The 25,550-nt window shown below is 31.3% G+C and overlaps 1 protein-coding gene across 1 annotated transcript in view; it reads right to left on the bottom strand.

Moving 5' to 3' along the window:
* Positions 1 to 662: 662 nt before the first annotated feature.
* Positions 663 to 25,550, bottom strand: part of LOC115876957 — a 54,600-nt gene continuing 29,712 nt past the window's right edge. Inside the window, exons 4-6 of the mRNA XM_030893002.1 lie at positions 12,518 to 12,648; positions 8,045 to 8,231; positions 663 to 963 (exon numbers count right to left, since the gene is read on the bottom strand). Of these exons, the coding sequence (XP_030748862.1) occupies positions 767 to 963; positions 8,045 to 8,231; positions 12,518 to 12,648 (515 nt within the window). The 3' untranslated portion in view covers positions 663 to 766. The remainder of the gene's footprint in view (positions 964 to 8,044; positions 8,232 to 12,517; positions 12,649 to 25,550) is intronic.

The raw sequence follows: 25,550 nt of genomic DNA on the forward strand, positions 1-25,550 counted from the left end.
TTTTTGCATCTGAGTGTAATAAACGGTGTGTCAATGGAGTTAGCAGGTTAACATGTTTCACTGATGATATGCTGTTTAGTAGCTAATTAAGTGGTTAGGCATACACCTGCGAAGTGTTAGGTTAACACTTCGCATTTTTCTTTCTCCGAAATACAAGTTGCCATAGCGATTTCTCCTAGACATGTAAATACCGACCCAAGACTTTGCTTGCCGATATGTTATAAAATAGTTTATAACATACTGATATTTCTTATTTTGTAGTTTTATCATTTAATAAGATGTTTCAATAATATTGTTTAATTTAGTACTTAAATTTCAAGTATGACTCGATTAGCTGTTACTGTAACTATCAGAAACTTAGTAAATCACATACTGACATGTTATACCTACACCTACCAGGGTGCCGGTTTTATCGTATGATCGAAAAAAACGGCGTCCAGTTGGCTTGGAAATGAACATCGATGACATTGGCCATATAATTTTACATATAAAATGACAGCGATCTTCATTTCATAACCATCGCTGACGCCATTTTTTTCGATCATACGGTACTAAAGTTTTTTTAATCAGACACCTATTTGAATGTTCTACCATTATAAAGCAGTACAGACAATTTCCATTCCTGTTAACATTACTAAACCCCTCTAATAATCCACATAAACTATTGAATCGAAAACTGATGAGCGCATTTTATTTATTACGAAAATAAATCTCTCCTCTTCTTAAACACACAATATATTTTTTTCTCAACCATTCCGTACCCATTTTAAACGTTGTTTGGCACCACGCGAGCCCTCAACATGGCCACGGTTTGACAGGGTTCGGTGGGCGATTCCGAATCCGAACTTGTCATAAAATAGGATTGCTGAGGCTGGAGACTATGGGCTTGTTGGTTGTCCGGAAGAGTTTTGTTGATGGCTGCGCTTTTTTGGTGGAGGAACGCCGAATTAAGGTGAGTTGTACCTGAAAAATAATTTTCAGCAATATTAAGTAGAAAAGTTCAAAGGGGGGAAAAGTTCAACAGAAGACAATCAAAAAATGACAGAAAATACAATATACCTTTGAATTAAAATGACTGACCAATTGTCACTCTCAGATATGCTCTTGTTGGACAGACTTTTCGTCAACTCCAGGTGTTGTGAAATTAAATATACAGGGTGCTACAAATTCGAGGTACGAGCATTGGTATCTCGGTAACCGTAATAGATACGAACATGGTTAAATTGGGGTAAAGTTGCGCTTTGGGATGTTCACCAAGAGCCATCAAAAACGTTTTAAAGATTTCAAGAATTGCTTAGTTTTTTGGAAAAAACTGATTTTTTTGAAAATCAATATTGTTTTTTCCTGTCGTTACTTTTCCTGACCGAGTTCTTTCAAAACATGAAATAAAAAAATTAAGTTGGCCTCTGTATCTCACAAATGATCAGCTAATTTGAAAATCTAAAAATACTATGAAATAGCCCTAATAAAGTGGCTATGAGAATGTGCAGTTAGTTTTTTGATTTTCTAAAAAGTAACGATAAAAAAAAATAAAATTGATTTTCAAAAAATCAGTTTTTTCAAAAAAACTCAGCAATCCTTGATATCTTTAAAAAATTTTGATGGCATCTTGGTGAACATCCCAATACGCAACTTTGTCCCAATTTAACTATCTTCGTATCTATTACGGTTACCGAGATACCAATGCTCGTACCTCGAATTTGTAGCACCCTGTATAGGGTGATTCACGGCAATGCGATGGTAACACCTGTAATTTTTAACCAATCAAAACGTGTTTTTTGACAAATCACCATGGCAACGGATAAATTTTAGTGAAAATTTTCTCCTTGTGGGCACCCAACAGCGAATTATACTGGACATTTTTTGACGTTTATAACGACAGAATATCTTTTTGAGAGTCTGGTTTTTATTTGTTTACATGATAATTTTGATACATTTCAATTACAAAGCTGAGATGTTTTCTATATTCTTTCGACATCTCCTTTCTTCTTTTTTTTTTCTTTCTTTTTCTTTTCAGTTTTTTCGAAAATGAGATTTTTAATGCCCTTTAAAAAAATTGGCCGATCGTTTCCTGCAACAGTCAGTTCTTCCGCAGTTAAAATTGGTAGGTGGGTGGAATAAACACGGTTATTTTTTGTTATTATATTATAAAAAGTTTATTTATTTTTATATATAAATAAATATGTTTATAAAACAGTTTTTAGTATTCTTTCGTTCTGAAAGAAACTGCAAATTTTCACTTAAACTGATTTATTCCCTACACCACGTTCCCTTTACGTGGTATAGGGAATAAATCAGTTTAAGTGAAAATTTTCAATTTCAGAATGAAAGAATACTACTAATAATGGCTAATTTAAATTTTCCGCCAGCCAGAATGTGCGATAATGTCTTACGATACGTTTTATACCTATCTCTTTTTTTTTTCATATAAAGCGCACATAATAAAGAAAGATAGCAATAAAGACGTACGTCCTGCCATGGTCCGGCTAATTGGTTTCAAAATTGTTATTCTGAGTTGCGCTACGGGAACGCGGTCCCACTCTTTACCATGGGATTTGTCAGTCTCTTTTTATTTGTTTGTCTATGGTTTTTAGCTGGTTTTTAGGTTTGGGTGTCACTTAGTTGCCATAGTAACTATATAATGAAGTCGACAAAAAATCAAAAAATACATTTTAATTATTTGATTGTCACACACAATATGGTGTGGGATTTTCTTACCGAATACCACACGAGGTCAAATTAAATCCGGAATTTTTTTCTCGCTCATCAATATTTTTAGAAAATTATCTTAACTCGAAAAAATTTCCGGAAATAATTTGACCTCTAGTGGTATTACTAGTGAAAATTTGGATTTTTACAAAAAAGCACTTGCTTCATCTATCTAAAATATTATCAGCTTTACAATGTTGACGGACCATTTAAAAAGTAGTAGCAACTTCGTTATTTTAAATGGAACACCCAGTATATCATTAGATTTTTTGAAACTACTTTCATATCTCATAATTTTTCTATTTTACTAACCTATATCTATCACTTACAGTTATCCAGCTAAAAATTAAAACACGTGTTAAATTTGACATAAACATATGATCTTGAATAAGCATTGGTAAAATCACGAATTAAACATTTTTAAAGTTGAAATTTGAGGTATGTATTAACGAAAGATATTCCAACTTTTAGTATGAAGTGGTAACACTGTAAAGCTAATAATAATTTAGAGATATGGAGCAGGTGCATTATGTAAAAACGTCTAACCTACCATGGCCGTGAATCACCCTGTATAAAGCGCTACCTATCTTTTTTCCACACACAATAAATTAGAAATATAGTATACATACATAAATACAGGGTGTCCCAGAAATAAATGCAAGTATTTTAAGGGGTGGTAGATTTCGATAAAAGAAACATATTTTCTCTTTATCGTTTTTCAAATAATTCCAAAATAACGGAGTTATTTTACTTTGAAATTAAAAAAAAATGATTTTTTGCTAAAATTTTGAGAACTACCGGATTTTTTCTGGATTTTCTTTCTTGTAAATTTAATCTAATACCTATGTTGCCATATTATCAAGAAATTATGTTTTTTAACTAAAACTAAAAAAAATTTCAAAACATTTTTAAAAAAATTTCGAATTTTCAAAATTTTTTTTTCGCGAAAAAAATCTCATAGGCGTGTTATTAGGGTTGAACTATACTACCAGCTAAAATACTTGCACTTATTTATGAGACACCCTGTATAGCATTTTACAGAAAATAAAAAAAAAAATATCTATTATACTACATAGTAGCAACTGGTTGTGATGTCTGTTTGTTATATCGACATATTACTGTTACTCACCAAACAGTCTGGTGAGTAACGGTAAAATATTAATAAACCATAAGAAAGGGGGACACAATAGATCTTTAAGGTCGCGGTAATTATCCCCCTTCTCACTTATTCTACATTCAACATCGCATTCTATGCTACCTTATTATTCAGTGGTAATATTTAATTACGAGGAATCAATGCCAAATAGTGGAAAGCTCTACCATAAACGTTCAATCCAAGAATGTACTTAACAAATAAATTGATTTAATTCTTCAACTATTTTATTGTCTAGCGTTGACTTAAAACTTTTTTAATGTAAACTATTTCTGTCCACTGAAGGCGTTAAAGAGTTTTTTTCAACAATATTTGACCACAATGTATTTATGTAATCAAACCAAAGAGTATATACAATTTTATTTAATCTTGTAAAGAAATGTAGTTCATGTACTAACAAATTATGTAACAAAAACGAGACATATTTTATCAAACCAAAACACTGAAAATTTGAACTGCTTTAAAGACTTTTTTTCAACAAAATTTCACCACAATGTATTTATGTAATCATATCGAAGATTACACACCATTTTATTTATTTTATCTTGTAAAGAAATGTAATTCAGGTACTAACAAATTATGTAACAAAAACGAGACATATTTTAACAAACCAGAACATTGAACATTTGAACTGTTTTACATAAGGACAATACACAGCACTTGAAATATCTGTATTACCTTATTGATAATCGTATAATCTTGCTAAACTGCGACTATAGTCCGACTATGTAGACACTTTTTGACACATTTTTTATAAGACAATATTTTAAAGACAATATTTTTTTAAAGATTTTATTTTAATGGCAATATTCTCAACCACTTACATTATATTGTAGTTATGTAAGGTCTAGTAAGGAAACTTTCCTGTTTAATCCTCAAGAAGTTTACGTAAAGTAGTTTCATGGTTAGTTTCAGTTTTAATTAATGTTATTAAAGACACATAAATAAAACACAGTACCGTTGTAGTTAGAAGGGAATATTAATAAACCATAAAGACTTTTCCAGTATCAGCATGGCCAGTAAAAGTATGATAAAATTTAATTAGACTTTAATTTGAATGTTACTTTTAAGATCAATTTTAAGTGTAGATACATTCATTTTCTATACTTAATTTTGACTTGACGTAATCAATTTTTCTTAAAGTTTTATAACGAATCAGCTTTAAGACTTTACTCTAGTAAAATAAAATTATAAACGTTTTAGTTGTGATATATCTAATGTGTTAGTTACAAAAGTTTTGACAATGTTGCAAGGCACAACCATTAATCCGGGGAATATGGCAAGACCGTCGAAACTTTACGAGCTTCAGGGTAAATTGACTGGTAACTCATCCAATCAAAATTGCAGCTTTGCGAAATTTTCCTTACTTTCCGTACTTTCCTAGCTGCCGTTAGAGTGGGTGTTTATTTTAACTGTTCGTTAACATTAATGAAGTTTATAAACTTTGTCGTAATATTTATAAATGTCACGTATTTAAGTTATTGTTATTTTTTATAGATGTTATAGTTAAGATGAATTTCAGTTATTGGTTAAATTAATTTGATTTTACTCAGAATTTAAAATATACAGAAATCGAAAGAGGAATTTTTGAATATGGAAGACAATGGTTCAGTACTAATACTAAGAGAATATCGGACACAACGTTTCGGGCAGAAGTATCACTGACCGTTATCAAGTGTGAACTAATCAAAATCCTAAAATTACTGAGCGTATACTGGGTGCTCGGAAACCGTAATAGATACGAAGATGGTTAAATTGGGACAAAGTTGCGCCTTGGGATGTTCACCAAGTTGCTATCAAAAAAGTTTTTAAAATTTCAACGATTACTGAGTTTTTTGGAAAAAACGAATTTCTTTGAAAAACAATTTTATTTTTTCCTGTTGTTACTTTTTAGAAAATCAAAAAACTAATTGCATATTCTCATAGCCACTTTATTAGGGCTATCTGACAGTATTTTTAGATTTTCAAATTAGCTGATAATTTGTGAGATACATAGGCCGACATAATTTTTTTAAATACGGACCTGCATTTTTTATTTCAGTTTCAACTCGGTCTCTTGAGTAAAATGATATGCCACACTTTATACTTTTTTGTTTTGGGTACCTTAACAACAACAAAACTATTTAATTATTATTAAAAATATTTTCAAGTCCGACCCTGGTTTCTTAAATATTTAATCTGATTATATTCATTGCAACAATATTGATCAGCGCTAACACTGAATAAGGAAAATCGAGCTAATTGAAAGATTTAAATAAATAATATCCAGCTCAGCAATTTAAAGTTATTATTTTTAACTTTTTTTTATAGTGAATTTGAAATTCTCAGTGTACGATCTAACAATATGCATGATATTAATCGTAATTATTATAAATAAATCACCTTCTACAAAATAGTTTCTAATGCTCTACATGTTCGAAAGGGTTACTACCTTGCCTATTGTACAAATTTATTATTCTTTCAATTTTATTTATAGCTCTTTGAACATATCTTCTTCTTATACTTCCGAATGCATTTTGTACTCTTTATTGTAAATGTTGAAAAATATTGTTTTCACTTTTACAAATGACGTCAAGTAATGCAATTATTTTTTTTATTGAATTTGATTTTTCGTATTCAATGTTTTACCCCACGTCATAGTTAAGTTTGAAGGCTTATCAATGTTGTAACGATGAATAATTTAAATATTTATAAAATAGAGCCGGACTTGGAATTAGTGTAAATAAATTTTGTGTTCAAATGTCCGAAACAAAAAAAAGTATATGTGTGGCATATCATTGTACTCAGGAGACCGAGTTCTTTCAAAATCTGAAATAAAATATGCAGGTCCGTATTTAAAAAAATTAAGTCGGCCTCTGTATCTCTCAAATTATCAGCTAAGCTGAAAATCTAAAAATACTATCAGATAGCCCTATTAAAGTGGCTATGAGAATGTGCAATTAGTTTTTTCCATTTTCTAAAAACTAACGACAGGAAAAAATAAAATTGATTTTAAAAAAAATCCGTTTTTTCCAAATAAAAATCAGCAATCCTTGAAATTTTTAAAACTTTTTTGATGGCATTTTGGTGAACATCCCAAGGCGCAACTTTGCCCCAATTTAACCATCTTCGTATCTATTACGGTTACCGAGATACCAATGCTTGTACCTCAAATTTGTAGCACCTTGTATACTAGAGCTAAAGAATTGTCCACTGAGAATACCCGCAATGGTACGTTTTAAGAATGGTTGCCATATTGTGGAGAATTCCATACTTGGATGGCTAAATATGTTATTGATTGCTGTAATTTAATAGCAACCTTTAAAAAAAAATAATATCATTAACTTCTGAAAGTTTTAAATAAGTACTCATTGATTCCTCATCAAAAAATAACTTCTTATAAACATGGGTATGGAAATGCATATTTTTAGAGTTACAGAGGATATAAAAACTTTGTAAAATGAGTTTTTTTTGTAATTGCCTTAAATAACATTATTTTTTTATTTGAAATTGCTGTAGGTTGGACTAATAGTGATAATAACTAATAGTAATAATATTTAATAATAAATTAGGCAAAATATATAATTTATTAATTTAATTTTATTAATTGTGATTAATACAATTACGTTTATCTCATCAAGGAGGTCGAATTCGACAAAATATAGAGAGATAACTTTTAATTGGCATTAAACGGCCTACACGATTTTGATATCAAAAGAAAAAAGGCTGTGACGCATATGTTTTTTTCTGAAAAATATTCCAGTAATAATGCCTATGCACGCCCCTGACGAATTTATCGACACTTTTTCAGCATTAAAATATGTAGCACTTAAAGTAACTTTTACCCTCAAAATTTCATTGGAAGCACTAAAAGCACTTGGAAGAAAATTAAAATAAATCTAAAGATTTTTACACCCTGCAGCTACGAAACAAAGCAGAATCGGACCTATGTTGATATGAAAAATAAATCTTATTTTTTAGAGAGGAATCTCCCCAGAAGAAATGGCACATATTTTTTGAAACACCCTGTATATTTATAATTAATTTATTTTTGCTTCCTAAAATATTTTGATTAAAAGAAAATATGTAAAAGTGGGCAACGTTGTGCCGATCAAGCTTATTCACGTGACTAAAAGTTTATTTGATATGAACTATAGATGTTTTTGCTAAACAAAATCGATACTAAATGAAAACAAGACTTACAAATTTTATTTCCATTTCCCAGATTAACGTTGTCATTTTGATATTTGGCAGCTAAAGCCCTCAACTGATTGGTTTCGGCCTCGTCATCCTCTAAGCTCGAGTAACTTCCGGTAGTTGCGTCGCCCTCTGATGAACCTTTTGATTGCTTATCTCCAACACCCTGTTCTATTCCTTCCTCTTCTGCTTCCTAAAATATAAAAATATGTTTTCAATATTATGCTGAAATTTCACGTCTTTAGTTAATAATGAACTCAGACAAATGACAAGTATTAATACCAGATAGGCCATGTTTTTTTTTTATTTAACGATGCTATTCTGCGGAAACTGTGATAACTTAATAATATTTGACATTAGTTTTCAAGTTAGCATTAAAGATGCATAAAATGAGATTATATCAAGTCTGGAAATTACAAAATTTTCGTTTAACATTTCAAAATCAAAACTTCATAATTCGGAAATTGTTGAATTTAGGTACATTATGTTGTATTACGATTATAATCTACTTAAATTTAACAATTTACGAATGCTAAACTAATGTCAAATGTTATTAAGTATCACAGTTTCCGCAGAATGGCATCGTTAAATGAAACCAAAAACAGATCAAACTTAATTAAATCGAATTGTTTAAGAGATATTTTTAAGTCAATAACTCGGAAACGGTTGGTTTGAGGTACATTGTGTGTATTTATTGTGGTTTATCGGGTTCCATTTAAAAAAGGCTGTACTTAAACTGCCGTTAAACGGTAGTTTACTAAAATGCCGTTAATAGGTATGACGTCGTTGATGTGACGCACTTGAGGGCTTTATGAAATATAGGAATTTAATAAGGAGTAACCAATGACTAAAGAATCCAAGGACAAATAACACCCGAGAGCAAATTGTGCCGATGTCACTAAACAGTGCCGTGGCACATATTTTTCTTAACCTAGCTGTTTGAAGCAATATTTATATTTTTTGATAATTGTTTTGACTACACCTATGGTGTATCATCCTAATTAATTACGAAAAAATGTATTAAAATGTTAACAAAAGGTACAAAACTAGTATCGACGTATAGCACATATCAAGTACATATAGATGTTAATCGAAATTGAAGACTAATTATCGAATTCAATAAGAAAACGCTAAAAAGTTGGAGTGGACTGTTTATTTACTTTTGAAACGTAACTCCTGGCTCATTCTTATCGCTGCTGCTTTTACACTTGAAAGCTGAAAAACCATTGTAATAAAGTTTATACAAAGTTTACTACACACAAACTATTAAAAATCGCTAAAATTGTCGCTGGTGACCAAATGATGACTTATTGTTTACCACCAAAAGAAAAGGCGTCTAAGGTCACAAATTCTGCTGCAGCCCGTATAGGGGCGTTCATCATCATCATCGTCATGTAGCCATCGTTGTCCACTGCTGAACGTAGGCCTCCTCCATATTTCTCCATGTCTCTCGATTTTGGGCCGTCATCATCCAATTTCCAGCAATCCTCTTTACATCATCGGTCCAGCGTGTCGGTGGTCTGCCTCTGCTACGTTTATCTGCTCGAGGTCGCCATTCTAACAATCTTCTAGTACACCTGTCTTTAGATGTTCTCGCCACATGACCATAGGGGCGTTACATGTCCTTATATTTTTTAGTCATTGGGACTAACCAACGCTATCCACCCCACCAAATAACCAACTTAACCAACGCAACTAACCTCGACACTGATAAAAAAATATAAAAAACAAATATAAATTAGTAAAAACCAACCAACCCCATCAAATAACCAAGTAACCAATGAATTAACACCCTCCGAATAACCACGCTAACCTACCTGCCAAATAACTAAACCAATCCAACCAAAAAGAGTGAAACCAATGCAATAAGATCACGCTATAAGCAAAAAATATATAAAAAATCTTGGTCGGCGTGAGATTTGAACCACGGACCATTCGCTCACGAAGCGATAGCCTCAGCCACGGAGCCACAGGTGCTCTTGCAAAATGCTTATAGCCAGGGATTACTTTCCGCCGACATGAACGACGTCACAATATCTATTAACGACATTTTAGTAGGCTACCGTTTAACGGCTGTTTAAGTACATCGTTAAAAAAATGAAACTTCGATGTCCCACGACTTTATGACCGACCCTGTATACTTAAATGTATTACCAGCTAATAGATTTTTAAAAACCCTATAACTTTTATATTTAACTTTTTGCGGTACCTCTTATATTTTAGCTAATAATCGACTGTTCCCATCCATACATATCTGCGACCCCGTATATTATGTGGTATATAATTTAGGGTATTCTGTGTACTGTTACTTAAATATTCTTTTTGTCATGCCGTTTTTATTAAACCACTTTTTTTGTAAAAGGGTCTTCAAAAGGAGAACGGTTAAGTTTAATGACTACATGATTTATTAATGTAATCATTAGGCTGTAAAGATATTTTTGCGGTAATAGCCATGAGTTAGCGATTATAAAACGTCTCTATTACGGATTATAAATTGAAATAGGCCCGCTAATTAAAGTTTTTTGTGTCGGTGTTATACCATTTATGACACCCTGAACTACGTGTACCAATTTTAGTAGGACATTTATGGTTATAAAAGAAAAAAATTTATTAAGTAATATACAGACTATAATTAAATATGTAAAATAATCGAGAGTTGACTAAGGTTTTTTAAACCATTTAATTATTTTTCTAATATAATACCGAGTGCGTCTCAAAAGTGGCTCACCCCTATTAATTTTTTTTTCGTTTTTATTGTGAAAGGTTCTCCTATATACAATTATTACAAATAATATTCAAGGGAAAAACGGATTCTAAAAATTATACCCAATATACAGGGTGGTCCGAATTGTATTCCGGAAAGTTCGGCAGCATATTCTGCAGATAAAAATAAATAAAAGAGATCGTATAAATGTATGTCCTAAAATGCTTAGTTTCGGAAATACAGGGTGTAGAAGTTTCATATTTTTTTCGATTTTTTCCAAATAATTTATGAAGCAACGTCAATATATGGATGAAAATTGGTACGTGGGAATTTTTTGATATGAGAAATTTGATTTTGATGTCAATATGACTCCTACTTGTAGAGGGCGCCACCTACCTATTTTGTAACTGGTTTGAAGAGTAATAACTTTTCGTTCGTACCTGTATAAAACTACTGAGTAAAAAAATATACATTTACAAAGTTTTTTATGTAAAAAATGTCTCTTGGTAAAAATCGCTACGAGTAATGGTTCTCGATATATTTGGAATCGAAATTATCAATACCTATCATAATTGACATAAATTAAACATGTCGACTAAATAGTTATTAGACTGAACAGTTCGGACCACCCTGTATAATTTTGTCAGAAGCTCTATCCCAGTAATATGTAAGTGTTAGCATCATTCTCGAGCGTTTCTCAGAAAGCATTATCACTTTTCATTTCTGAAAGTTAAGTTCCTCCGTGACTTTGCTAGTAAGTTTTAATCGACTGTCCCAGTTTGTGGTCAAAATAATGGACATTAGTTTTTAAACCGGATTTCAGGATCAGAGGGGCCCGTGTGTATTTTTTGCGTATTTCTGTGCTTTACGTTTTGGTACTTGATTTCTTGTTAGTGTTTGAAATGAAAATGAAAATGTATGCAATGCAATGAAAATGTATGCAAATACTGTTAATCCAAAAAAAAGTCACAATTGTATTAGCTAGTTTATTATTCTTCTCAACAACAAGTTTACAATAGAGCCTAGTAACAGCCAAAGTGTGTCAAAAAATATATTATAGTAACTACTACTAATACTATTAGTAGTGCTACAATTTGTAATAATGATTTTCATTTAAGTTTCAACAAGTACAATCTGAATATTCTCTGACACAAATTGTGAAAATTACCACCACACTCGTTCGCTATTTTCCTATAAAATCAAGCATATTTAACTATTTTGCATATCTTGAGAAAGAAATAAAAGCTACGACGTAATGCCTAATACTATTTTAGACGCAAAATGCAGCAATTTAATTTTTTTCCATATATTTAAGATTAAATAATGAACAATTTTACATGTAGGTCTTAAGGCAGGGGCCCCGCAAAGGCTGGGCTATAGGGGCGAAGGCTATATGGCCAGTCCGACACTGGCGGATTTTAATTAAAAGATTTTATCTTTAAAAATTATTCTTGGATATATTATTAGGTATTTTTCGTAAATAGGAAAAGTACAATACATATGATATTTTTGAAAGCTTGTAACCATTCAGTACAGAAATACAGAGTATTCTGTTAAGAATATATATTAGAAAAAGATCTCACTCAATTTGTACAGTGATAAATAATAAAGTGTGTAAAAATTAGAAATGCCGATTGTTATATATTTATAGAGTGTGAGGTGTAAAAATATGTTATTAATGGGCATCTAATATAACCGAGAGTTTTCTATATCATCAGTTCTCATCAATTCTATATCGTCAGTATATCTAACTGTATTAATAAGTTTGAACTTACATCTTGTGGTTCGCTGCTATCATCGCTAGAACTACTGGCTGATTCTGAACTCGAAGTATTTTCTTCGCAATCTTCATCTTCACTGTCGTTACTGCTGCCTTCCTCGGGATTTGAATTTGATGAAAGCAAATCTGAAGTATAATAATAATTAGTTTGGGAAAGCATTTTTTTTTCTGGCGAATACACTGAAAACATAAACCGAATAGTTTTAATTTAACTATTTTCACAGAACCTTTAAAATGTGTAATTTTATTAATATCATTAATATAAGGATATAAGGCTCGATATAAGGCTAGCTTTTTCATTAAAAAAAATATAATAATTTTCAACAAGTCTATTCTAAGCCCTACTGAGGTTACGTCACAGCCCATTCATTATACAGTCAGTCGACTTCGCTAGCTTAACACAATAACAGGCTTGGGGCATTCTCCGCCGGTGCTGCCACTGCCGGAGAATATCGTAATTAACGAATACATACAAATACACGGGTTTAAATGGTGAGTAAACGAAAAAATTAGTATATAATTATTCTAAAAGTGTTAGAAAGTATAATTTGTGGAAATTCTTAACAAAAAAATAAAAAGGTAAATATTTTGATATCTTCAGAAGGTCTAACTTGCATTATAATTTATTATTCCAGTTAAAAAAAAAAAGATGAGTTCAACTACGGTAGCGAACATAGTTTTATCACGAAATTTTTTAGGCACATAATAATAATTTTAGAAGATGTTCATAAAACATTTAATCACTAGTTGATTAAAAAAGTATACCATTAATATTGCAAATTATATTTCATCCTCTCATAGTATATGTCTATTTAATTTTTTGATTATGTAACGAGCACTTTGTTTACTCACTTGTTTCGTCGAACTGCTTGAATCCATTTTTGCAATTGATCAAATCGGTGTAAGAAATTAAGAAGCTATAAAATGTTGTTTCGGGAGAGTTGAATATCCGGGAAAGTTGAGTTATTGAATGTTATTGCACCCAACAACGACCTAATTACGCTCTCCTTTACGCGTTAACATTTTTTTTGGCAGTTTTATTAACATTTGAAATTGTCACAACACAACAAGACGCCTACAACTAAATGTTCGGACAAACAAAAATTTATTAAAAACCTTTATTTTCATTAACTGAATTATTTACATTTAAGAAATACATTAAAAATATATTAAAATCTAACATTTTTAATGAGCATTAAAATAGTATAGTTTTTATAAACATTAAAATAAACTGTAAAATACTGTTCTAATATGGCGTTACATCGACATGAACTTTTGCAACCACTGCAAGCCTGTTTGGCATTGTTTTTATTAATGATTGACATATGCCAGAGTAAAAATTTTGCCATAATTCACTGAATATCATCGTCAAATGGGCAACGGTTTCTTGGGGATCGTGGCACAATTTTTGTTTTGTTTTATATCACATGTCTCGATAACATTAAGGTCCGGACTATGAGAAGGCAATGAGGGGACCTTGATGTTCATGTCCCTAAACCATTTTTTAGCAGTTTTAGCCGTATGGCATGCCCCGCCATCCTGTTGAAATATAAAATTCATATCCTGGTAAAGGTCTTTCGCACTTCGCACAAAACTGTTTTTCAAAATTTCTTGATATTTTGACACATTAGTTGTGTCTTTCTACCACCTCATATCTTCCTAGACTCATTGCGGACATAAACTCTAAAAGCACAATGTCTTTAGGAAATTCCACTGTCCATCTTTCACAAAGATCATGCATGCGTGCAGATGTAATCCTTGAACTTGCAGTTTGCGATTAGAATTATCAGCGTCGGATTGGAACTTCTGATGTCACAAACTACAAAAATGACATTAAGGTAAAATATTTAAATATTTCCCAATCCGACGCTAATAAATAATTCCAATCGCAAATGGCAAGTGCACGGATTATATGTGCACATGAGCCATTTTAATATCGATATAATAAATATAATCGAACATCGCTAGAGTGTCTATTTGATAAAGATTGCCTCAAAAGGACAGTGAAATTTCCTAAAGGCATTATGATTTTAAGGTGTATGTCCAAAATAGGCCCAGAAAAGTATGAGCTGGCAGAAGGCATAATTGATGCGTCAAAAAATCAAAGAATTTTGAAAAATATTCTTGTGTCAAGTGGGAAAGACAAAGGTCCTTGTAACCAATTGTTCTGGTAAAGACCAGGACAATAATTTTATATTTCAACAGGATGGCGGAGCACATGCCATACGGTTAAAACTACTAAAAAATGGTTTAGGGACATGAACATTAAGGTCCCCTCATGGCCTTCGCACAGTCCGTACCTTAGTATTATCGAGACTTGTGGCATAAAACAAAACAAAAATTGTGCCACGATCCCCAAGAAACCGTTGCCCATTTGACGATGTTATAAAGTGAATTATGGCAAAATTTTTACTCTGGCGTATGTCAATCATTAATAAAAACAATGCCAAACAGGCTTACAGTGATTGCAAAAGTTCATGCCGATGTAAAGCCATATTAGAACAGTTATTTTTTAAAGTGTCCGAACATTTAGTTGTCACGATATTTGTGCAATCTTTTTGTTTATTTATTGGCCTACAGTTTATTTTAATGCTTATAGAAACTAAACTATTTAAATATTCATTAGAAATGTTAGATTTTAATATATTTTTAATGTATTTCTTAAATGTAAATAATTCAGTTAATTAAAATAAAGGTTTCTAATAAATTTTTGTTTGTCCAAACATTTAGTTGTTAGGGCTCGTAGTTCGAATTCTTTTTCACTTATTTTTTAATAAAACAATAATATTACATTGTCATTTGTTTTCATCTTGGCTGCCAACTTAATTTATTTTTAAACAGTTTTATTTATTCATTTTTTACTACAAATAAAGAAACTTTAATGTATTAATTTAAGACTTCTTTTGTAGTCCATCAGTAAATTGTATTGTGTAAACCTTTGTTAAAAGCTGTATTCTACTAGCTAGTGTATTCTTGTTTTCATTTACAAATAAACTCTAAGCATCTCATGATTACCATTGTTTTCGCTGGCGTTAGAGTATTAATGCCGGAAGGCAGATTCTTGAATTAAATATGAGTATCTTCAGAGTTACTTGAAGCTAGAAACTGAAGTGTTAAATACAGTTTACTTTGTTGCAACGTCAGATAATTAAACTCCCCGGAAGCTATGAACTACAATGGGATAAAATGGAAACGCTTTTCATGTTCTAATAAATTATGAGTAACCAAACCTAAATATACAGGATGTCCCCAGATTGTCTTTACAAGAGGAAAAACTTTTTTATTAAAAAAAAAACTAAAGGCGTTTCTATGGTAATATAATTTCGATTTCTTTTTCGATTTAGTTCTTTGATAGATGGTTATTATTAATTTTGATTAAAATCATTTTTCTTTGTTGTCAAAGTTCAAATTTTCCTATAACTATTATCACCCTTTCCGTAGCATTAAACTAAATAAATTTTGTTTCTTCAACATTTTAAAACAGCAAAAATATGTGAAAATATGACGTTAATTAAAATTCTATCATTAACAATCTATCAAAGAACGAAAACGAAATTATATTACCACAATAACGCGTTTTCATTTTTAGGACTTAAAAATATGGAAAAAATTCAACCATGTTTTTTTATTTTCTCTAAAAGGGTATAGAAATATGGAAAAGTATAAACGGAATTAACCTTTTTTATCAAGGAAATTTTTATATGAAGAATGTACTTTTCTCAAACTGTCAATAATAAAAAAAGTTTTTCCTCTTGTAAAGACAATCCGGAAACATACTGTATATAGTTAACGTTTTAGTATGACGTTTTTGGGATGTTCTCTAAAATTATCATCGCAACATTTTAACCTGATGGTTGATAGTCGTTTATATTTGGTTATAAATATGTTATTAAAAAATATTCCAACTATATGAAACTATATTTTATTTGCAAAAGCCTTAATTTGTAAATTATTGAAGTTATAATTGCTTCTTCGTTCTATTTTTATTATCATTTTGGAATTTAATCTAGTTGCTAATTATAAAGTTTTATGAATAACTTAAACCTTGCTTTCTATTCATAGTTTTATTCGATACTTTTCTAACCCTTCTCTCTTCTTATAATTGTATTGGGTACCGAAAAATATAAACTTATTAGAATTATTCTAAATGGGTTAAAAAAATACGTGCTTCACATAATGAGGATTATTTCTTTCTAATCTGTAAACAAAAGGGTTTTTTTAACTTCGCAAAAGTTTTAATTTTTGCGACGTGATTGATAATATAAAAAACTTATTTTAACGCCTAGGCATAAAAGTAAAGCAGTTTTACACTTAAAAATTCATTCAGAACCTCGCAATTAATGGTTTCAATTACACTTTGTACTTCCCAATTTACAATCATTCACAATGTCTAAAAAACACAACTAAAATTAATAAAATATCCTAGCAACAGCTTGCAGTAATCAGTTGTATCCATAGAGAAAGCCTAATATCTAGCTTATAAAACAAACTTTTGATTTCAAACCACATTTTTTATTGACGAATGATAATTAAAGGCTAAGGGCGGTTCAGAATCGGTAATAACAAGAACCCGAACAAAGCTATTATTAAATTGACATAAAGCGTCAAATTCAACGATTTTCTTGATATACCAGGTGGTGTATCGTCGTATCGGACACAACAAATCCCATGCAAATTTTGAAATGTCCAAATATTGGCTCCCCTATTAATTTTACAGCTAAAGCTTGATTTTCATACTTCCGTTATCCGTTGATAGGATCAAATTATATGTATACGCAAATGCGGCGCGGCGCTCTTATTGGTCATAGCGTTTTCGCGCCACTTTTCATCCGTAAATGTTTTACTCCAGCCCGTCAAGGGAGAAAAACGTGACGTTTTAACACTTTTTTGACAAGTTTAATCCAGTATTAATCAAAATACGTAGTAAAAATAAAGTACAAGAGCTAGCACCGTCGGGAAAACGAGAATTTTAAGAAAGCTCGTTCTTTAGTATATCTTTTGCTACGCTCTCCTATGCTCTCCTGACGAAAGTGCGGGCCGTCTGGCTGCCGGTAGACTACTGCGGTTCACTATTGCGCATCATATCTGCACTGGGTAACCCATTTTCGTGTGTTACGAGTAGTGTGATTTCCATGTCGTTTATGAGTAGAGATACGATAATGGGCTTTTCATATTACCTACTGTGCTACTTTTTTATGAAACTAAATATGCTACACATAGGTTTGTCCTAGCCTCCTTAGTTCCTGAAATATAGGGCGAATTTGTGATGTGTAGGAGTGAACAGATGTTGAATACAAATATGGGGGTGCGCAGTAGTGAACGCAACGTCTACCGGCGACAGCCAGATGGTCCCCACCCCCACTCTGCTTAGGAGTAGCAAAGTAGCTCGCAAACCACTTCTTAAATTTATCTCTCGAAAACGTTGCTAGCTCTTAGACTACAAGTAAAACAGCGAAATCTCGTTATGGAAATGAAAATATAAAATGACACCAACAGCAAATCGTATATCCGATGAACGGAGGCATGAAAATGCAATAAATTTAAAAACTGCGTAATTTTCTAACCAATCGAAGTCTTTAAATTCAACCAAAAAAATTAATATCGTATCGTCGGAAATGTCGGTCTATGGCTGAATACACATATGCAATTTGAAAATTTTTGGACAAGCCGATTTTAATACATAACGGCTGATAAAATACATTACATAAAAGCGATGATAGTTTTGGCGAAGTCAATCTCTAGACATTATTTATACTAAAAATTGACTTAAAATTTGTCAAAAATTAACACTAATAATTATAGAAAGATTAAAAAAGGATAGAACGATTCCAGACACACAAACCTATTTTCAAAAATAGTATATTTGTTTTATTAGGAGTAAAATGATATTTTTTGTGGCGACGCTGTATGTTTGACGGACGAGCGTTATCGAGTCCGCCATACAGGCGAGGCACAAAAAGTAAATTTTACTCTGAATAGAATATGCTAGTGATGGGACAACTCGAGCGAAAATTCGCTCGAGTACTCGATTATTGAAATAACCGACATCGCTCGATTATGAACGAGCGATGCAAGTGACGAGTAACGAGCGACGAACGCAAGCGATCCTAGAATGAAATAAATTTAAATCCAATTTTAATGTGACATACTCGATAAAAAGCCGAACCGAATTTTCTATATACATTGCACATAGCGAGTTTATACGACGTTATCCGTTGCGTATCTGAGTGACAAAATTTTACGACCTACATCGACAATGCTTTGAAATAAATAAATCAAGCGATCAAGCGAATCGCTCGTCGCTTGCTACTTGCCATTCATAACCAAAAAAATATGTGCCTTGCGCACGCAACTTACTGCTTGGCACTTGGCGTTAACGAGTACTTACTACAAGCGACGGGCGAAAACCCGTAAATATGAGCGATATCTCGCTCGAGCGATCGCTCGATTATTGCAATCGCTTGAATCTCAAGTACTCGATTATTGAAATTAATCGGTTTTTTCCCATCACTAGAACATACTATTTTTTTTTCAAACGTCACAAATAATTTTGAAACAATTTTAAACGTACCAAATATTAAACGTCCCAATTTTAAACGTCCCAATAAAAAAATTAAAACTAATATCTCTGGTAGTACCTTGTATGTAATTATATATCGAGAAACAATGGTTACGCTCGTTGAATTTGACACTTTATGTCAGTTTAATAGTTACATTTTCGTACTTTTGTGCTTAGGCGTGCGTTACTTTTACGCCTAGGCGTTAAAATAGTTTTTTTTATATTGTCAATCGCGTCGCAAAAACTTTTTTTTTTCAAACTTTTGTGATTTTTAAACTTCACCATTTAAATATAATTTTCACAATGATAACCTTCAATATAAAAATCATTTACATGTATAACCTTCTTAAGGTCAACTGACAGCAAAAGCCATTAAAAAATAAAGAAGAGTATAGGCTAAGTAAATGACGCCTAGGGCTTTACCACGCCAAAATTATCATCGTTAGTCATTCCCCAGCTGTCTTTAACAGTGGCGGGGGGGGGCGGAAGGGGCGGTCCGCCCCGGGCAATTTTTAGTTAGAGTATGCAAACCATAAGTATACGCAAACTAAACACAGTATAAATGGAAGCAGATATTTACTTAATTATCAATTATTAGGCCCCAGTAATTGTCAATGGCATTTTTCTATTTACGAAATTAAATCAAGGGGTAATTTTCTTTGTTTAGAATATCGAATATGTACCTAATTATTATTTTTTATATTCGAATAATTTTATTTATTCTTGGACCTATATAGGAGTATACCGCGATTTTGTAAAAGGCCCCTTACAAAATCGCGATATTTACCTGGAACGGTCGCGAAAGTAACGCGGCTTAAATGTGGAACCGGTATTCCCATCACTTTGTCATCATAAATTGCCATTAAATATATGTAAACATTCGCTTGGGGATTGTTTTATTACGTCAAATTGCATTCGTTTTTCAATTTAAATATATTATTATAAGCTTAAAAAAATGATGTTACCGTTTTTGATACCTTTTTAAAGCTGGGGCTCTCGAGGGTGCCCTTAATTCTTAGGTGGGACCCGTCGCGCGTCGGGTCCCTACGTAAAAACGGCACTGCCGATGAATAACATATTTATATCTACAGTATGTCCGCGGATTGTCTTCATAAAAATTTTTGCTTGTTCTAAAATGGTAATTCCTGTTTATACTTTTCCAAATTTCCATACCGTTTTAGAGAAAAATAAAAAAAACATGAAAATGTAGTTGAATTTTTGAACTAGTAAAAATAAAACGCCTTTCTATGGTAATATAATTTCGTGATAATTTTTTGATAGATTATTATTGACAGAATTTTAATTAAAGTTATATTTTTTGCTGTTTTAAAATGCTAAAGAAGCACAAATTTTATTTAGTTCAATGCTACGGAAAGGGTGATAATAGTTATCGGAAAATGTGATACTTTTACATCAAAAAATATGACGTTAATCAAAATGAATTATAACGATCTATCAAAAAATGAAATCGAAATTATATTACCATAGTGTTTTAATGTTTAGGACTTTTAGTTTTTTTAGGATTTTTTTTGGGGGAAAAATTGCATTAAAAAACTACATTTTTATGTTTTTTTTATTTTTTCTAAAATGATATGGATATTTAGAAAATTATAAACGCCATTTTACAACAACCAAAAATTCTTATGAAGAACGCATTTTTTTCAAATAATTAAAAAGTTTTTCCTCTTGTAAAGACAATCCGGGGACATACTGACTGTAATATACAGGGTGTCCTAGAAATAAGTACAAGTATTTTATGGTAGTATAGTTCAACCCCAGAAACACGCCTATGAGGTTGTTTTTTTCGCGAAAAAACAATTGAAAACTTCGGGATTTTTTTTAGTTTTCAGTTAAAAAACATAATTTCTTGTTAATATGACAACATAGGTATAAGATTAAGTTTACAAGAACAAATTTACAAGAGCAAAATTTTTCTTTGTATATTTTCAAAGTAAAATAACTCCGATATTTTGGACTTATTTGAAAAACGATAAAGAAATAATATGGTTCTTTTATCTACCACCCCTTAAAATACTTGCACTTATTTCTGTGACATCCTGTATATATATATATATATATATCAATTTTTATTACAATTAGTACAATATATAAATACTTGAAATTTGTCAACCATTATTCATACGTCATTCAATCTTTACAAAATGTGCAGACCGGGGGCCACATTTAGCTTTGCCGCCCCGTGCCCCCGACAGGCTTAGTCCGCCACTGGTCTTTAATGCCGTTTTTTTCGATCGTATGGTATAATACATTGAGTAACATTATACTAAATAATAACTTATTTAAACTTCAATAATTACTAATAAACATAATAGGAACTTCAAAAGCATTTCAAATTTAATGTAAGAACAATATAAGAGATAGCATCACTATTTTTTAGAAGTGTTTGATTTCGATCGCTAGAAAGTATCAATGGACTTTCGTATATAACAAAAAATATATTTTAATTATTGTTACCGAGTCTCGAAAGTACCGAAAGAACCGTGAATTAATAATTTCGAGTTTCGCTTCTTTGATGCTTCAAAAGAACCGGAATTTCTCCGTTCTGAACCCAAGTACAAATAATTAATTGGGGATCGCATCATTGTCTACCAAGTACAAAATGTTTGACCTTTCCAACCACTGTATTTCTAAAAATAGGTTTTCAATAAATTTTTAAGTCTTTTATAAGTGTACTATTCTATAATTTTTAAGCTAGAAATACCTACTAAAAGAGAGAGATGTAAATTATATAAAATATTGTTACTTATAAAGGAATGTTATATTTTTAGGCAGATATAAATCCCCTCAGCTTCAACACTAAATATACAAACGTAGTTTCAGTATTTTCTAGACTAAATATATACATTTTATGTTGTGAATAGGATCAAAGGCTTTTCAGGTTTTAAAAACAGTCTCGTCTGAGTTTAGGAGTGCTTTAGAATAGGAATTAATGCAACCGTTTTAAAAGAAATGAAAAAGACATTTTATTTGATAACTACTAACTACAGAGTATTTTTTCTGCATTACCAATTTAAAAAAATATTATCACTCTGATTAATAAAGTGAATTGAATGATTTAACAAAATTTTCATGTATTTATTACAATATTTTATTCACAACTCACAATCTTATAAGTCCTAGTGATATTTTCTATGTTTAATGTTGTCTCGCAAAGCAATTCCTTCCACTACAAAAATTTCCGGATATACCGGGAGTTGACAGCAACTATCTTATTTTAATTGGAAACCACCCCCACACACACAATAGATCTGTAAGGTCGCGGTGATTAAATCCCCTCCTAAGCATTCATTCTAAACATGGGTACCCCAATTTTTTATTGCATACTTAAATTATTTGTAAAATTTTATGAATTTTGATATCAAACACTCTATACCTAACATTAACCGTTTTTGAGAAAAAAAAATTGGCGCCGGGGGGCACGTATAGCCGCCCATTGTCCAAATTGATTGATGACTGTTTTGACTGATTTTGATGTTATTACAAATTTTGTTGCAAATATTATTCCTAATCTTAATTTGAAAACCGCGTTTCGCTAGCTACTGTAATTTTGGAGTTTCGATTTTTTAAAATTTTTAACCTCCTCCCATACCCCCTTACCAACTCCCCACCCCCACCAAAAACTAATGGCCAGATTCTCGGGTGCCACAGTTTTTCTGTGCCAAATTTGGTTAAAATCGGTTCAGCGGTTTTTGAGTTATCGTGTTACAGACGGCAGACGGACAGACAGACAGACACCATGTAAATATTTTGTATTTAGGTCATTTATGACCCAAATAACTCATTTTGAGTGAAATTAAAAAAACTTTCTTTTGCCAATCCTAATAGCTTACCATACCTACCTATTGGTATGGTCGGCTAAAAATTAAAATTTTTGGAGGAAAAAACTGTCTGTCAAAAAAATTTGTATAGCCTAAACGTCAAATTTAGTGATTACTACAGCCGCTAGGACATAAAGAGAAGATATGTGGCTATCTATTTCAAAAATTATATTGTTTGAATGTCATATAATATCGGTCGTGGAATTGAGAGATTAAAAAACAATGATAAATATATTTTTTTCAAATGGAAACCTACTTTTTTATTTCACTAGTGGAAATGCTGTAAAATTTCGTTACTTTTTGATTGTACATATTCCTATACCTAAAATAAATAATTTCTAAGTTATTTAAGATTTAGTTTTAAAGCGTATACTTTTCTTTTCAGAAACGATACGGAAACGGAACGGATAGTTTGTAATGATATCATATTTTACATAAACGGAAAGGAAATGGAAAGTAGCGGATCCGGAACGTATAGTGAGAACGAAACTTTAGTAGGATGTACCAAACAGTAAATGTATTAAAAAACACCTTTATATAATTTTAGTCTAAAACATTCAAATTTCTATTTAAATTAGATTCGTAAATTAATTTAACAAACGAGTTGTTCTTAAGTTGAAGTTTCATTTTAATTTAGATTTTTTCCAAATAATTTCTGAAATAACGTCAATATTTGGATGAAAATTTGAATCTCGGTTTTTTTTGACATGAAAAATTTGATTTTGATGTGAATATGACTCCTATTTGTAGGGGGCGCCACCTACGTGTGTTTTAACTGTTTTGAAGGGTAATAAATTTTTGTCCCTACCTGTATAAAACTACCGAGTGAAAAAATGTACATTTCCGTGACTTTTTACGTAAAAAATGTCTCTTGGTAAAAATCGCTACGAGCAACTGTTCTCAAGATATTTAGAATGGAAATAGTCAATGCATGTCATTATTGACAAAAAAATAAACACGTTGAGTAGATAGTTATTTGACTGAAATGACAAATTTGGAAAATTTTTATTTTTTTAAATTAATAATAATTTTTTCTACGAAAAAATGATGATAAAACAGTTTCTGTTGAACTTTTGGCACAAAAATATTTCAAATTTATGATTTCAGTTTAATAACTGTTAGTTAACATATTTAATTTATGTCAATGATGATAGGTCTTGATAATTTCGATTCCAATATCTCGAGAACCATTTCTTGTAGCGATTTTTACCAAGGGATCTTTTTTACGTAAAAAAATGTCATAAATTTATATTGTTTTGCTCATTAATTTTATACAGGTACGGACAAAAAGTTCTTACTCTTCAAATCAGTTAAAATACGTAGGTGGCGCCTTCTACAAGTAGGAGTCATATTGATATCAAAATCAAATTTTTCATGTCGAAAAACTCCGAAATACAAATTTTCATCCAAATATTGACATTAATTCATAAATTATTTAGAAAAAATCGTGACAAATATGAAACTTGTACACCCTGTATCTCCGAAACTAAGCATTTTAGGACATAACTTTATAAGAACATTGTGACCTATTTTTATCTGCAGAATATGCTGACGAAATTTCCGGAATATAGTTCGGACCACCCTGTATAATCTATAAATAAAATATAATAATTCACCTCATTTGTAGCTCAGGCTTCATTTGGGAAAGATGATCCCTGTTCATTATAAAAACATCAAAGAAACATTTTCTAATAGAAATTCCACAAATTTCTAGTGCCTATTACTGTTAAAAATACCAGCATTTCTGCTGATCTCAGCCCCTTGATCAGCGACGTCCAAGCTCTGCTGAAAGCTTATTTATGGCATAGATAATAATACCCTTATTGCACTGTGGATTAAAGCACAGGGGCGAATATAATACCCGTTCAAAAAGTTCATCCTCTATGCTTTCGTTCACGTTCGGTATAATTCGGTGGTTAAATACACTTATTTATGAGTATGAAATGTAAATTACTGTAATACCAGAGATTTTAGAGGGAATAGTTAACTTTAAATTAACTATTGAACTGATTGAACGATAAAAGGTGAGTTTTAGAGTATATTAAAATACATAATTATAAAAAATTACTGGTAATTGTTGCATATACGGTTTTCGGCTATTTTTGGATTATATGAGAAAATTTTTAGATACTCACATTTTATTGTCCTTAGAGATTGCAAATATGCTGGGCGAGAAGAGAAATTGTGTTTCTTTAAGTATTTTTTCAACCAAACAAACTTACGGGACCGGGGAGCGAATAGGGGTGCTGGGCGGGGTAAAAACAATATTCTGATTAAAGATCCTTATAACACAACCATTTTACAATCCTTAAATTAAGCTTTTAATGTAAAATTTCTTCAAAAAATCTATGAAGAGCTGTTTTATTCAGAAATCATTGGCAGGTTACATTGAAGGATATGCTGACAGTAGTGAAGGTTGAATTTTGACAAATATTGTGAATTGATGCATAGCCAAATCAGCTAGTAAATTGTCCGGAATTTCATGCATCCTTTTTTTCAAAGGGAAAGATGACGTCATAGGTTTTAAAATGTTTTTATTTATATTTTTACTTACTTTAGTTTAACATATTGGTTAAATCACCACCAGCGGTATAGATAATTTCTTAGTTATAGCTCTAGCAATGAAAACA

The sequence above is a fragment of the Sitophilus oryzae genome, unplaced genomic scaffold, assembly GCF_002938485.1.
Source record: "Sitophilus oryzae breed Bouriz unplaced genomic scaffold, Soryzae_2.0 scaffold_1441_pilon_pilon, whole genome shotgun sequence".
Taxonomy (NCBI): domain Eukaryota; kingdom Metazoa; phylum Arthropoda; class Insecta; order Coleoptera; family Curculionidae; genus Sitophilus; species Sitophilus oryzae.